Source organism: Scomber scombrus, chromosome 1 (genome assembly GCF_963691925.1).
Source record: "Scomber scombrus chromosome 1, fScoSco1.1, whole genome shotgun sequence".
NCBI lineage: Eukaryota > Metazoa > Chordata > Actinopteri > Scombriformes > Scombridae > Scomber > Scomber scombrus.
This window is the reverse complement of record NC_084970.1, coordinates 33,999,683-34,011,895: the sequence shown is the minus strand read 5'-3', so window position 1 is coordinate 34,011,895 and position 12,213 is coordinate 33,999,683. Positions and strand designations below refer to the sequence as shown.

The 12,213-nt window shown below is 39.9% G+C and overlaps 1 protein-coding gene across 1 annotated transcript in view; it reads left to right on the top strand.

Annotated features, from left to right (window-relative positions):
* The first annotated feature begins 5,340 nt into the window (after positions 1 to 5,340).
* Positions 5,341 to 12,213, top strand: part of adamtsl5 (ADAMTS like 5) — a 47,815-nt gene continuing 40,942 nt past the window's right edge. The window contains exon 1 of the mRNA XM_062417415.1: positions 5,341 to 5,403. Within this exon, the coding sequence (XP_062273399.1) occupies positions 5,396 to 5,403 (8 nt within the window). The 5' untranslated portion in view covers positions 5,341 to 5,395. The remainder of the gene's footprint in view (positions 5,404 to 12,213) is intronic.

Below are 12,213 nucleotides of genomic sequence, written 5' to 3'. Positions count from 1 at the left end.
CCCCTTTTCTTCCTTCCTTCTGTCCTTCCTTCCTCCCTCCCTCCTTCTTTCCTCCCTCCCTCTTTCTCTCTTTCTTTCCTCACCCCTACCTTCCCCCTTCCTTCTTTCCTCTGTCTTTCTTTCTTTCCTTCCTTCCTCTTTCCTCTGTCCTTCTTTCCTCCCTCCCTTCCTTCCTCCCTCCCTCCTCTCTTTCTTTCAGTCCTCTCTCTTTCCTCCCTTCCTCCCCTTCCTTCTGTCCTTCCTCCCCCCTTCCTTCCTTCCTTCTGTCCTTCCTCCCTTCCTCCCCTTTTCTTCTTTCCTTCTGTCCTTTCCTTTCTCCCTTCCTTCTTTCCTCCCTCCCTCATTTTCTCTTTCTTTCCTCCCCTACCTTCCCCCCTTCCTTCTTTCCTCTGTCTTTTTTTCCTTCCTTCCTCTTTTCCTTTCTCCCTCCCTCCCTTCTTCTTTCCTCCCTCCCTCCTACCTTCCTTCCTTCTTTCTTCTGTCCTTCCTTCCTTTCCTTCCTTCCTTTCCTTCCTTCTTCCTCCCTTCCTTCCTTGACTCGAGGACAACAGGAGGGTTAATATAGACTTGCAAATGTGCATTTAACACACAAACCCCTTTTAAATAACTGACCCTCATGAGTCTGACAATGTAACAGGACTGCAATGATAAGAACTCTTTCAAGACCTTGACACATGTAAGATTGCTTTAACATCCCTGCAGCTCCGAGCGCACTCCTGTTTCCTTTTTGTTAAGTCTGCACGGCTCCGGATGATAGTTCAAGGTCTCCCTGTTGAAACTGTAGCACAGTTCAGATGAACCGTCTCCGCCTTGGCTGAGCTTAAAGGGAATGTGACACAGACTTAAGGTGGAGACAGTGCTCCGAGTTCACCGAGAGGCTACGTGGTTGCTTCACCATCTCTCAAGTCTTTTCCCCCTGTTTCGTGCCACAGCAGGAAACTGGAGATGACTCGCATGTTACAGACTCATACATCACGAAAACCCTGCTCCAAACAAAGCCTGCAAGAGGAGGATGTGGCACTTCGGATCTAAACCACAACGAGAGACAAAGGAAATGCCCGAGGGATACAGTTACACGTCGTTAAAAAAACACAAGAGCAGGTATGAAGTGATTAACACAGACAGGTGTCCTGACATGTAGATGCAGATGAGGTTTGTCTCCCTAAAGCAGGAGGAAGGTGAGGAGGGGTGAAAGGTGGAGGAAGAGTGGAAAGAAATTAGAAAACAATGATAAGTAGTGATGAAAAATAAGATGATGAAAGGATGGAGAATGCAAAGATGGCAGAAGCTGGAAAGTGGTGTGTTGGGAGGATATTTTAGATGTTTCTAACAACTTTAAAAGGCAATTTGAGGTTAGGGTCTTTATTTTTTGACTGCAGATTGCAATACAAGCATATAACACAACATAGGCAGAAGATTTATGAACTTTATGGGCTAAAAAGAATGACCAAAAAGGCCAGGAGAGGTTAGAAAAGAAGAAATTAGATAAGTATTTAAACGAAAAGAAAAAAGAAGGTTCAAAATACATATTTATATAAACGTAAAAATAAAGGGGGCAGGGAGACAAGAGCATGACGTAATCATTCACTTGACAGCTCCACACAATCTGGCCACAGGGGGCTTTTTACATATTTCACCAATTTAGTCCATAATAACTTAATGATGAATAATAATCCATAATAAACAGTTTTCTTGAGACAGAGAGAAACAATTGAGGGTTAAGACTTTGTTTTAAGGTTAGAATTAGGTTTAGGCATTTAGTTGTGATGGTTAAGGTTAGAGTATAGTAATTATGTAAATGAGTGTCCTCACAAGGATATAAAGACAAACGTGTGTGTGAGAGAGACTTAGCCTACTTTAGGGGACACATTTTAGATTGAAGACCAGGTAATTGCGGACAGTTTGTCAAATTGCTGACAAAAGCCATGTTCCCAATTTGGGGAAAAAGCTGATTTTTGGGGTTCAGTGGAAATGATCATAAGTGTAGGTCCCTACAAGTGACCTAAGCCAACGTGTGTGTGTGTGTGTGTGTGTGTACTCAGATACAGTTTTGTTTTTAAAAATGAAATCAAGTTTTTTTAGGTGCTTGTACTTAAGTTATTGTACTTCATGCTACTATTTACTTTTACTTAACTACATTTCAGAAGGTAATATTGTACTTTTTACTCCATTACATACTGTATATTTAGACAACAGTAGTTACTATTAACATTTACATTAGATTATATATAAGCTTGTAAATAACAACACATTGTTAAAGATTAAACCAGTTTCAGACAGTTTTCTTGCTCTGTCAGTATGTAGTCGTGTCTCATCGTCGTGTCTCAGATGTTTCTGAGTTTATATCAGTTCCATTAAAGAGACGTTTAACTTCTCACATGGTGTCATTTCAGTAAATTATAAATAATACATTTAATCAAATTCATAAAGGTTAGAGAAAAAGCCCAAACAATGAAAACATGTTTCATTTATCATCTCACGACCTCTCAGATTTATCCGGTGACCATTAGCAGGACCCCGACCCCTAGCTTGGACTACTTTATCCAACTATAAATAAAGCATTTTATTATATATTAAGTATAATTCAGCGTACTCATTGATGCATCAGTATTAATACTGTATTTTATTAAATGTATTGGTTCTACTCTTCTAATAATGCACCTCCTATAAAGAGCTTATAAGAACTTTATTAACAGTTAATAAATCATTTACTAGTGATTTATGGATCACTTATAAGCCATTATTAAGAACTGCTTTGTCAGACTGTGGAAAAATACAGTTGATTGGTTTGATTTACCTGCTGGAAAAGAGCCAAAAGTCCATTTATTCACAACTTACCACATTTATTAATGGGTTTCCATCACTGTATTTGCATTATTACCAAACAGGGATGATAAACTCCAACCAGAGGGATTTATTCCATCTCAAAATATCATTTTTATTAATATGCATTATAACTCCAATATCCTTTAGCTCATTCTACAGGTGTGTGGTGTTGAGCGCTCTGACTTACTGCTGCAGCTGCACAGTGGCAGAGAAGGAGGCGCTGCAGCAGCTGGTGAAGTCTGCACAAACGGACCACAGCATGCAGCTTACCACCCATCTCAGACATTTACACCAGCAGATGCACGGACGGGGCAGTCTGCATCATGAGAGACACCACCCACCCTGCACATGGGCTGTTTGACCCGCTGCCCTCAGCGGCAAGGACTGATGAACCGCTCCACACAGCCATGTCATTAACCACCTGCTCAGATTGCACTTTGTTCAGGAATGCTGCTATCTTATTGTATTGGAGTTATTTATTCTCACAGATATTTGGTCATTTTTTATACAGTGATTTTAATTCCTGGGCAGAATGACAATAAAGCATTCTTGATCTTGAACTCATCTATAAAACATTAGAAATGACTTACTAACCACAAATATTCACACAGTAAGATTCACGATCATCCAACGAGGGAGAAGGAGGAGAGGTGGTGTTAATAATGGTGTTAATAATTCTTAGTAACATATCTGGATTTTTTTATGTCATAAAACACAACATAAATCTCTCTCCACTCAAACATGTGTTCCTTATATTCCTTAAATCCTTATATTTTACTTTTAGTGTCGTCCTGTGTTTTGTGGTCAGAATGATGAAGTGTGTGTTTACAGTAATTTGACCCATGTTTCCATTTGAAAGCAGTAAATACTAAATACTCTAAATACTTCTTACTCTCAGCCTGAAATTTGATGACTTCTTAAAGCATTTGAGTGCAGCTGATACATATTATTTTTAGAGTTTTGACCCATATTTATTCAAAAAATCTAAACAAAATGTTGCATTCTCCACATTTAATATAGTTCATGTTTTTTCTCCATAAACGAGAAGTGTAAAAACTGAATAATAAACTCTCAGCTTTCTTAAAGCTTCATTAATGATTCATCTTGCTTATTATCTGTGACTGATGATGAGGTATTCATGAATGATTTGTTGTGCAGACATTTGGTAGAGACTAATTATGAGGTGATACTGTGAGGAGTCTGAATATGAACAGTGTGTGAGGGTTAAAATTCACCTTTAAACTCATTTAAAGACATGAACAAGCTCACAAATAGTGACCTCACTAATATTTTTGAAGCCAATCCCAGTCCAATAAGCAACATAAAGAAGTGTTTTGTGCACTTTTATGCCTATCAGCACACATACAATGATTAAAGTGAAGTAGGGGAGATGTTGTTTTCTGTATTAAACCTTTAAAATGATCAATAAATATTCACATATTCAAAGTTTCTGAACTTTTTCAACACAAGGAGAAAAAAACTGCTTTTAAGAATTTTTTGTTGTGACTTTTTGTGGATAACACACAATTTATTATTCAAAGCAGAGTGTTTCTAAACGTCTTAATGTCTAAATGAAGACTGGAGGGCTAATATAAGTTAATATAAGTTAAGTATTAAGACTTCCAGCTCTGTACAGCAGCACCTCCTCACCTGCAGGATTTCTGTAGACTTTAGAGGAGCTGCCGAGCTGTGATTGGAGGAGGAGAGGCGTGCTCACTGCAGGAATGCATTGCTCAGGTGGAGAGAGAGAGCGCGCGCGCGAGAGAGAGAGAGAGAGAGAGAGAGAGAGGGAGAGAGAGCAGCACTCATACTGCGTGCAAGGGGCGGCAGTGGCAGAGTGCGGCCGGTGGCTCTCTGTGTGCGTTTTCCTGAGCTTCTCTCTGCCACACATTAGACCTGCTTGGATTGTGAACTGTGTGGTTTGGATTCAGACGGAGGTTAAAAAGGAAAAGAGGAAGAAAACAGCAGCTGGAGCTACAGTACCTGTTGCTACAGGAGAGTTTTATAAAGCAGGGGACTGCGCACAAGTGAACAATCACCTGCCTGGAGGCGATGGTAAGACTGTTATACACACTACAGCGACTATATTTAAATTCCCTTTGGATTAATTAATACGTATCTCTCCGCTGAGAGGCTGTAATATAATATAGAAACAGAGAAAGGAATTTGGCTTCTTTTCACTTTGTTTTGTGCAGCAGAAGATGCGTCTTTTTTTTTCTTTTTTTTTTTTTTACACTTTGCGCGTCCCGAAGGACAAAACTGATGTGATGCGTTTTGGGAACTGACAGCTGTTTGGATGGACACGCTCTGCAGCTGAAAGAGGGGAAAACAAGTTGCTTTTAAAGTTCTCCTTAAAAAAAAACCCAACAACAACAGAAGAATAAGAAGAAGGAGGATAAGAAGCAGGAGGAAGAGGAGGAGAAGAAGAAGGGAGAATATGGATGGTTATGGATGGTGTTGAGTTTGGGGTCTGTAGCAGCTGGGATGCACCATCGCACCATGATAGGGGACCAGAACTGCACCTGTCCGTGAATGCAACACACCTGAGACTAATCCACGAGGATCCACTATGTCAAGGTAAGACAGTGCTTCTTTTTTTGTTTTTTCTTAAATGTGTTGCTGTGACTGCAGGAGAAGGAAGGATTGCATGAGAAGTGAATGAAGATGATTTATAAGCCAGTGTCCAACCTTGATGGGAGGTGATAAATTCCAGAGACAGGTTTAGTTTTTTTTCTCTTTTGCTCTCTGATGTTGCTTTTTTCAGAAGGGGGGAAGCTATGCAGTGTCTTTAAATATTTACCCTGAGTTATTTTTCCTTGTAATGAACTGCAAGGCCTTGAACATTTTTTTTGCAGTACAGTGAAGGATGGGAGGTGATAAATTCCAGGGACAGTTGAGTTGTTTTCCCTTCAGTGGGAAGCTGTTTGTTTAGTGGCTCACTTCATCAGTAAGTAAGCAAGTAACCTTATTTACAGTCCTTTTTAAAGAGTGGACGAGTCACCGAGTGCTTCAGTGAGGAAAAATGTAAACTTGCAGACATAAGATACAATAAAAAAATATAGAAATAGAAGAAAAGATATAGAAAAATCACTCAAAGGCAACTCTACATGAATGGGTTTCGTTCTGGAAAGCGCCAAAGTTTAGGAGCCACAACCTCAAAACAGCAAGAGTCTCCTTTAGTTTTTAGCCTAGACTGAGGAACAACCAGCAAACCCTGATCAGTGGACCTTAAAGACCTGCAGCAGATGTCTAATATAGGTAGGAGCCTGATCGTGCAGATCTCTTCAGATGATGATCACAAGAAGTTTGACCTAGATTATGAATTTGACGGGGATCAAGTGAAGAGAAATCATACTTTGTGTTACATGAGACCTTTTGGAGAACCTCGTCTAGAGTCTAGCAGCAGCATTTTTAACCACTTGTTAATTATTCAGGGATGTTTTGCTGACATGGGTGAAAAGGGAGTTTGATAGAGTCAAGAGGGAATGATTCAAAAGCATGAATTAACATTTTATCTCATGTTGGCCCAGAGTCAGATGTTGATCTTTAATGACACCTAGATTACTTATGGAGGATTTAACCGATGAGATAAGAGACCCAAGATCAACCTTTATCTCAGGGACAAGAGTATAGAGAGGTAGAAATAAGGATTTTTGAAAGAAATCATCAGTTTTATGTAGTGTTTATGCAGCTACATAAAACTGACAACCTAAATATGCTTTGAGGTTTAAATAAGACGTATAATTGGATATCATCTGCGTAGAAGTGATAGGAGATCCCTTTAAAGTGCCTTATTATCTGGAATTTACAAGGAAAACAGAATATGACCCAGACGTGAACCTTGGGGCACGCCACAGTACAGAGGTTGCAAACAGGAAAATGTGAAACTCATCTCTGTAGGAGGCAGAGCTGACCCAGAGAAACCCACCCACTGCCCTCATCCAAGTCCCTCAACCAAGACACGATGGTCCACAGTGTCAAAAGCTGCACTGAAACCCAAACGGCACCAATGAATGCATCAAGACATCATCATCATCCAAGCATCTGAAAAAGAGCTGTTTCTGAGTTGAGTGCAAAGCCAGACTGAAGCTCACCAAAGACATTATCCTCATCTACAAAGGACAATGTGAAGATAGGTCTGTAATTTAAGGGGGAAATTACAGATTTTTGCAGAATTACAGAGATTATAGGATCAAGGTTTGATTTTTTTAGATAAGTGGTTGAGTAACAGCTTGCTTAAATTGAGCAGGGACACTACCAGATAATAGAGAGCTTGTTAATTATGGACAGCACAGCACAGTCAGTGACATTTTTTAACAGAGATGTTGGTAAGATGTCAAGTTTGCATTAGTGAGATCTTGGAGTGGAGGAGCAAGAGATAAGAGGGGGAAGTGTTCAATCTGATGTCATTAATCTTGCCCACAAAGTAAGACATCAGAATAGGAGTAATAATATAACGAATAGTGTCAATTAAAACTTTGGGATTGTGCTGATTGTTAGACACAGGATTAGAGACGTAGCTAACTTTGGCATCCTTTATTGAAAAGTCAAAGTTCCTTAAAGAGTGTCATGTGGTGGCTGAAGACACTTTTCCTCACTTGTGTTCATGCATTATTTTTCCTCAAAGAAAAACGTGACTTGAAGCAGCTGAGACGCAGCTCGTACAGTATGTTTTTTTTTCTCTGAGGGCAGAAGTCCTCGGAGAAGATTCGGTCCGCTGCATTTAAAGCTATACACTTCCCGCCAGTGTGGTGAGGTAATCCTGCTGTCGTATGTGTGATATTGCAGCTCCTGGCTCTACATTCCACCCATTCTGCTACACAGCTTTTATCTCTTAAATGTCACCGGCTATAAATACCATGCTCATATTTTATCTAATCCCATCCCCTTGCAACAGAGAGCACAAACACAAAGGGGACAGCAGAGGGTCTGGACCTTTTTTTTTTTTTTTTTTGCTCCAGCTGTGTATAAAGTCTTTTTTTTTATATATGTCTTTGAATCTGACATTTAAACTTAACGTTTGTTTCATCTCCTGCACTCTGCACCCAAGATGTTAAAGTGCAGTTGTCCCGCATTTGATGTAATGTGTCAGAAGAAATGTGCGGGCCTGTCCGTCAGATGGACGTGTTCTGCAGAAAGTAGAAAGATGAGACAAAATGAGAAAGATTTGGCTCAGGGCACAATTTTCTGTCTCTATGATGACTCTTTGGAGGAATGTTTATTTGGGAAGGAGCCATCAGCCCCGTGAACAGATTTAATCTACTTACCATGGAACAGTGAGCATATAGCTTCAAAACGAGGACTCTAATTTGGTGTTACACGCGATGATGTCATTCTCTCCCTGTGGAGAGGAATTTCAATCCTTCTCTTCCCTTCGGGTCGTGGACTGTGAGCAGAGGGGACATCAGAGGGACTCTTAGTTAAAGCTTCCCATCCAGACATGTTTTTAACACTTATAAAAAAAGACTCTGCTTGGAATAATATACCTCGTTAAAACTCCTTAAAATGACTTCACAAAAGTTTAACTGCAGAATATGCCCCCCCCCCCTTATTTCACTTTAAAGTGTATTTTCAGTGTTTGTGCACATCACACTTGTGTTAAGTTGGATACTGGACAACGATTGGCTCCAAACTAGTTGTGATGTCATAAATCCTGCTTATAGATACACAGCTTAAAAACTGAGACTGTGTCCGAAATCACTCCTTTATTCACTCATTCACTTCTCCCTTTGTAATAAACACTACATAGTTCATTCAGTAGTGAGCAGCAGATCAAGATTTCATAATCATCATTTTGTGTCGTCACCATCAGCTGGAGAGTCACGTGACTTCTTAAAACATCATCACAGCTAAACATCACATCTTGCATTGTGGTATAGTTAGCAGAAAGCAGCGTACATGTCATGGACACCACTTGTTTTTGTTCCATGGTGAAATATCTGAAGGCTCTAATCGTGAAGATATTAACACACTCAGCATTCAGACACTCAAATAAAATGGTAAAGGGTAAATGTAGAGCGCTGTATAGTAAATAAAGAGTGATTTCTGACACAACATGAGATTTAAGGTGAGCTCAGAGAGAAGATTGATGTGAAAACAAACTCTGCACATACATCATTCTGCATTGTGAAGCTCACATTAACTAAATTGCATTAACTGATGTTTTATCTACTAGTTTTCAGCAGAAACACACTGACATATCTTCACCTTTTTAAAGTGCTATGTTCAACTTGTTAGCAAACAGCTGCTTATCTCCACATCTCAGCGATTACTTATCACCATTATTACTCATTTGGAGTCATGTTTCTGTCCACCTGCTGAATGTTAGTCCAGTATTCCCTCTGTTTTCACTCTGCATCTGCTCTCTAACAACTCCCGAGGGAAATATCTGGTTCTGGTTTAGCTGCTAAATGCTCCAAAAAATCTCTCACAATCTCCCATAATACAAAACCTGCAGAGGTACAGAGGTGAAAAGCACAGATGGATCTCAAATGTCATGAATGAAGGATAACAGCTACAAAGAGTGGAGACACTGTTTTCTCCCAGATGAAAGAAAAATGCAAAGTTTTAGTTTTATATCCGTATAAACTGAATATATTTGGGTTTAGGACAGTAAAGGTTGGATAAATCTGTGGCTCTGGGAAACGAATGGATGGTTTTTGACACTAAACACTTGGTAGATTAATCAATAATGAAAATAATCGTTAGTTATATCACTAAATTCCCACGAAACAAAAACCTGCATTTTCACAACTTTTAAAATAACAAACTTTAACAAAGCGTGAACACTTCGCCCCCGTCATGTTTCTGTCACGCAGCATCTCACTCATCCACCAGGTCTGTTCCCTGTCAGAGGAAATAATGATGTCAGACAGTGATATTCCTGAAGGACTCGCTCAAGTTTCAAGGTTCAGCCAGATAAGACTTTACAGCTCTGTTTGTCTGCGTCTCTGCACGAACCTGATGAAAAGGTTGAACTTTACTGATTGAAAGGTTTCCTTCCTCCCTCCTTTAGGCTTGTGTTTTTTTACCGTTAGCGTGTTTCTTTGTCTGTCAGCAGAGTGTTTTGAAACCTCTGTGAAAGAACTTCCGTGACATTTGACGGGCATATCGGCTGGGCGCCAAGGAACGATTGATCTGGTTTTGGTGGCGATCCAAATCTGGGATTTCTGCCATTGGACCATTAGTGTTTAAACTGATGGAGACAGAAACTTGACTCCCAATCCTGCGGAAACATTGGCAGTTTCAGGAAAACAATTTTTATTTGGAAGTGAAGTGGGCGTAGTGATGTTGACGCCTGCCAGTTGTGATTGTTAATATTTTTAAAGCTTTGATGGGTTTCCTCACCGTTCGCTGTGGTGTTGTTGGGTTTTTTTTTTTGTCACAGTATCACTTGCGTGCTTCCCCTCGTGCTACTCGCGTCGTGAGACCATGACGTCGATGACCCCGAGAGGCTCTGCTTCAGTCAAAGTGGCTGTGAAAAGATAATCTCATAATCCCTGAGGTATGACGGTGTACCAAGTTTGTTCTCCCTGTCGTGGAAGGAGCGGGGGAAGTGAAGCGAGATGACGTGAAAGGAAGAGAAGGGACCATAGTTGAGCAAGAAAGTTTTGAGTCTAGACATTTTTGCAACAACAAAACCAACAACACGATCTGTCTTTCATTTAGTCTTTTACCACAAATGTCCTGGGTGTTTTTGTGCAAGACACACAATGGTACTTCATTTCTTTCTTCTCTTCTGAAATGTTTTATTACGTCTTCAAGTGGAGCAGCTGGCGAAGCACAAAGACGTTCGAAAGAAGCCGGAGCGAGACCGCGGAGAGTTTAATTGTTGCCGCCTCATTCATAGTCAGCGCAGATCCAGAGGTCAGAGCTGCCCTGCCGAGCCTTCAGTCTGAACATCTGTTAAAGGTTGTGTCAATTCATTCAGCAGCATGCTCCATATAACCATCAGACCCTCCACCAGGCTTTTCTCAAACACTGGGTGGGTCACAGCTAAATCTCAAAGAGGAGGGGGGGGGCAAAGGTCAAGACCGGCCCCTGGTTGGAAGATGTATTGCTTTTCCAAACTTGGTGGGTGAGCAGACTAAAAAGGGGACGCCTTTAGGTCACAATACAGAAAGACTGAGACCTCGATCCCACACAAAGAAACTGTGCACAGATCTGCAGTCAGGTGTCTCCGCTGCTGACGTGACTCACACCTTCCAGCAGGTCAAAGGACACATTCTCACCTGCAGCGCACTCCAAGCTTGTGCACCTCTATAGCGTCGATGATTATTATTGCGTGATAACAGCGATTGTTGGAGCTGTTGTTTATTTGTGCAGGGTTGGGAATGTATGTGAGAGCTACCTGTCTGGTAAAGGTGTGTTTAAGGTTTGTGAGTTCAGTCATTATGGAGACTGTAGGGGAAAAAACGAGGGAGGAGAGAGTTTTTTCCAGGATGACGCTCTGGATGGAGGTTATGTTGTTACCTGTCTGACGTTCAAGTGTCAGTTTAGTGGATTAAAATACACAGTGACAAGCTTCATTATGGGGTATTTCATGAGAAAAAAAGCATGAAAAACACAATTTAAAAAATGATTTGATGAAAAAAAATGCTGCAATGGTCATTTTTATCCTCCAGTTCAGTTTGACGTCAAAAAAGACAAAAGAAACCAAAAATATTCACATTTAAGAAGCAGGTACAAACACATTTTTGTAATTTTCGCTTTAAAAGATAGGTACTCAAATGATTATTTTTTATGTCCATCGACTAATTAGTTAATTGACTAATCATATCAAATTTAACAATAATCGTTGGGGGTCAAAGTTTCACAAAAATGTCACTAATATATCAGCAAAATATGTCATGAGGTTTGAACGGCTGCAACTAATAATAATGTTGCTTCCTTCGATTAATCAATAAAACATTTACTGTAAGAAATGTTAAAAACTAGTGATTCACAGTCTCTCAGAGGCCTCGGTGACATCTTCAATTTGCTCATTTTGTTTGACTAACGGATTAAAATACTAAGATATTAAATTTATGCCACTGAAAAACAGCTAATTGTCACATTTGAGGAGCTGGAACAGGAGAATATTTGTCATTTTTGCTTGAAAAAAACAATTAAACTATTAATAAAGGAGTTGCAGATTAATTTCATGTTGACCAACTAATTGATTAATAGACTAATCGACTGCAGCTGATGAGATATTCTGCTAACTCACATATAAAACAAGTAAAGATAACTAAAGACAAGGCTTTGAATATGATGTTGCATTCATGGGCTTATGGGAAAATACGAAATCCTGGATATGAGGAACTGCAAGTAGAAATTATTTTGATTTGATGTGATTCACTTCCTACCCAACATCCCAATAACTTAAATATATTGAATTTATAATAA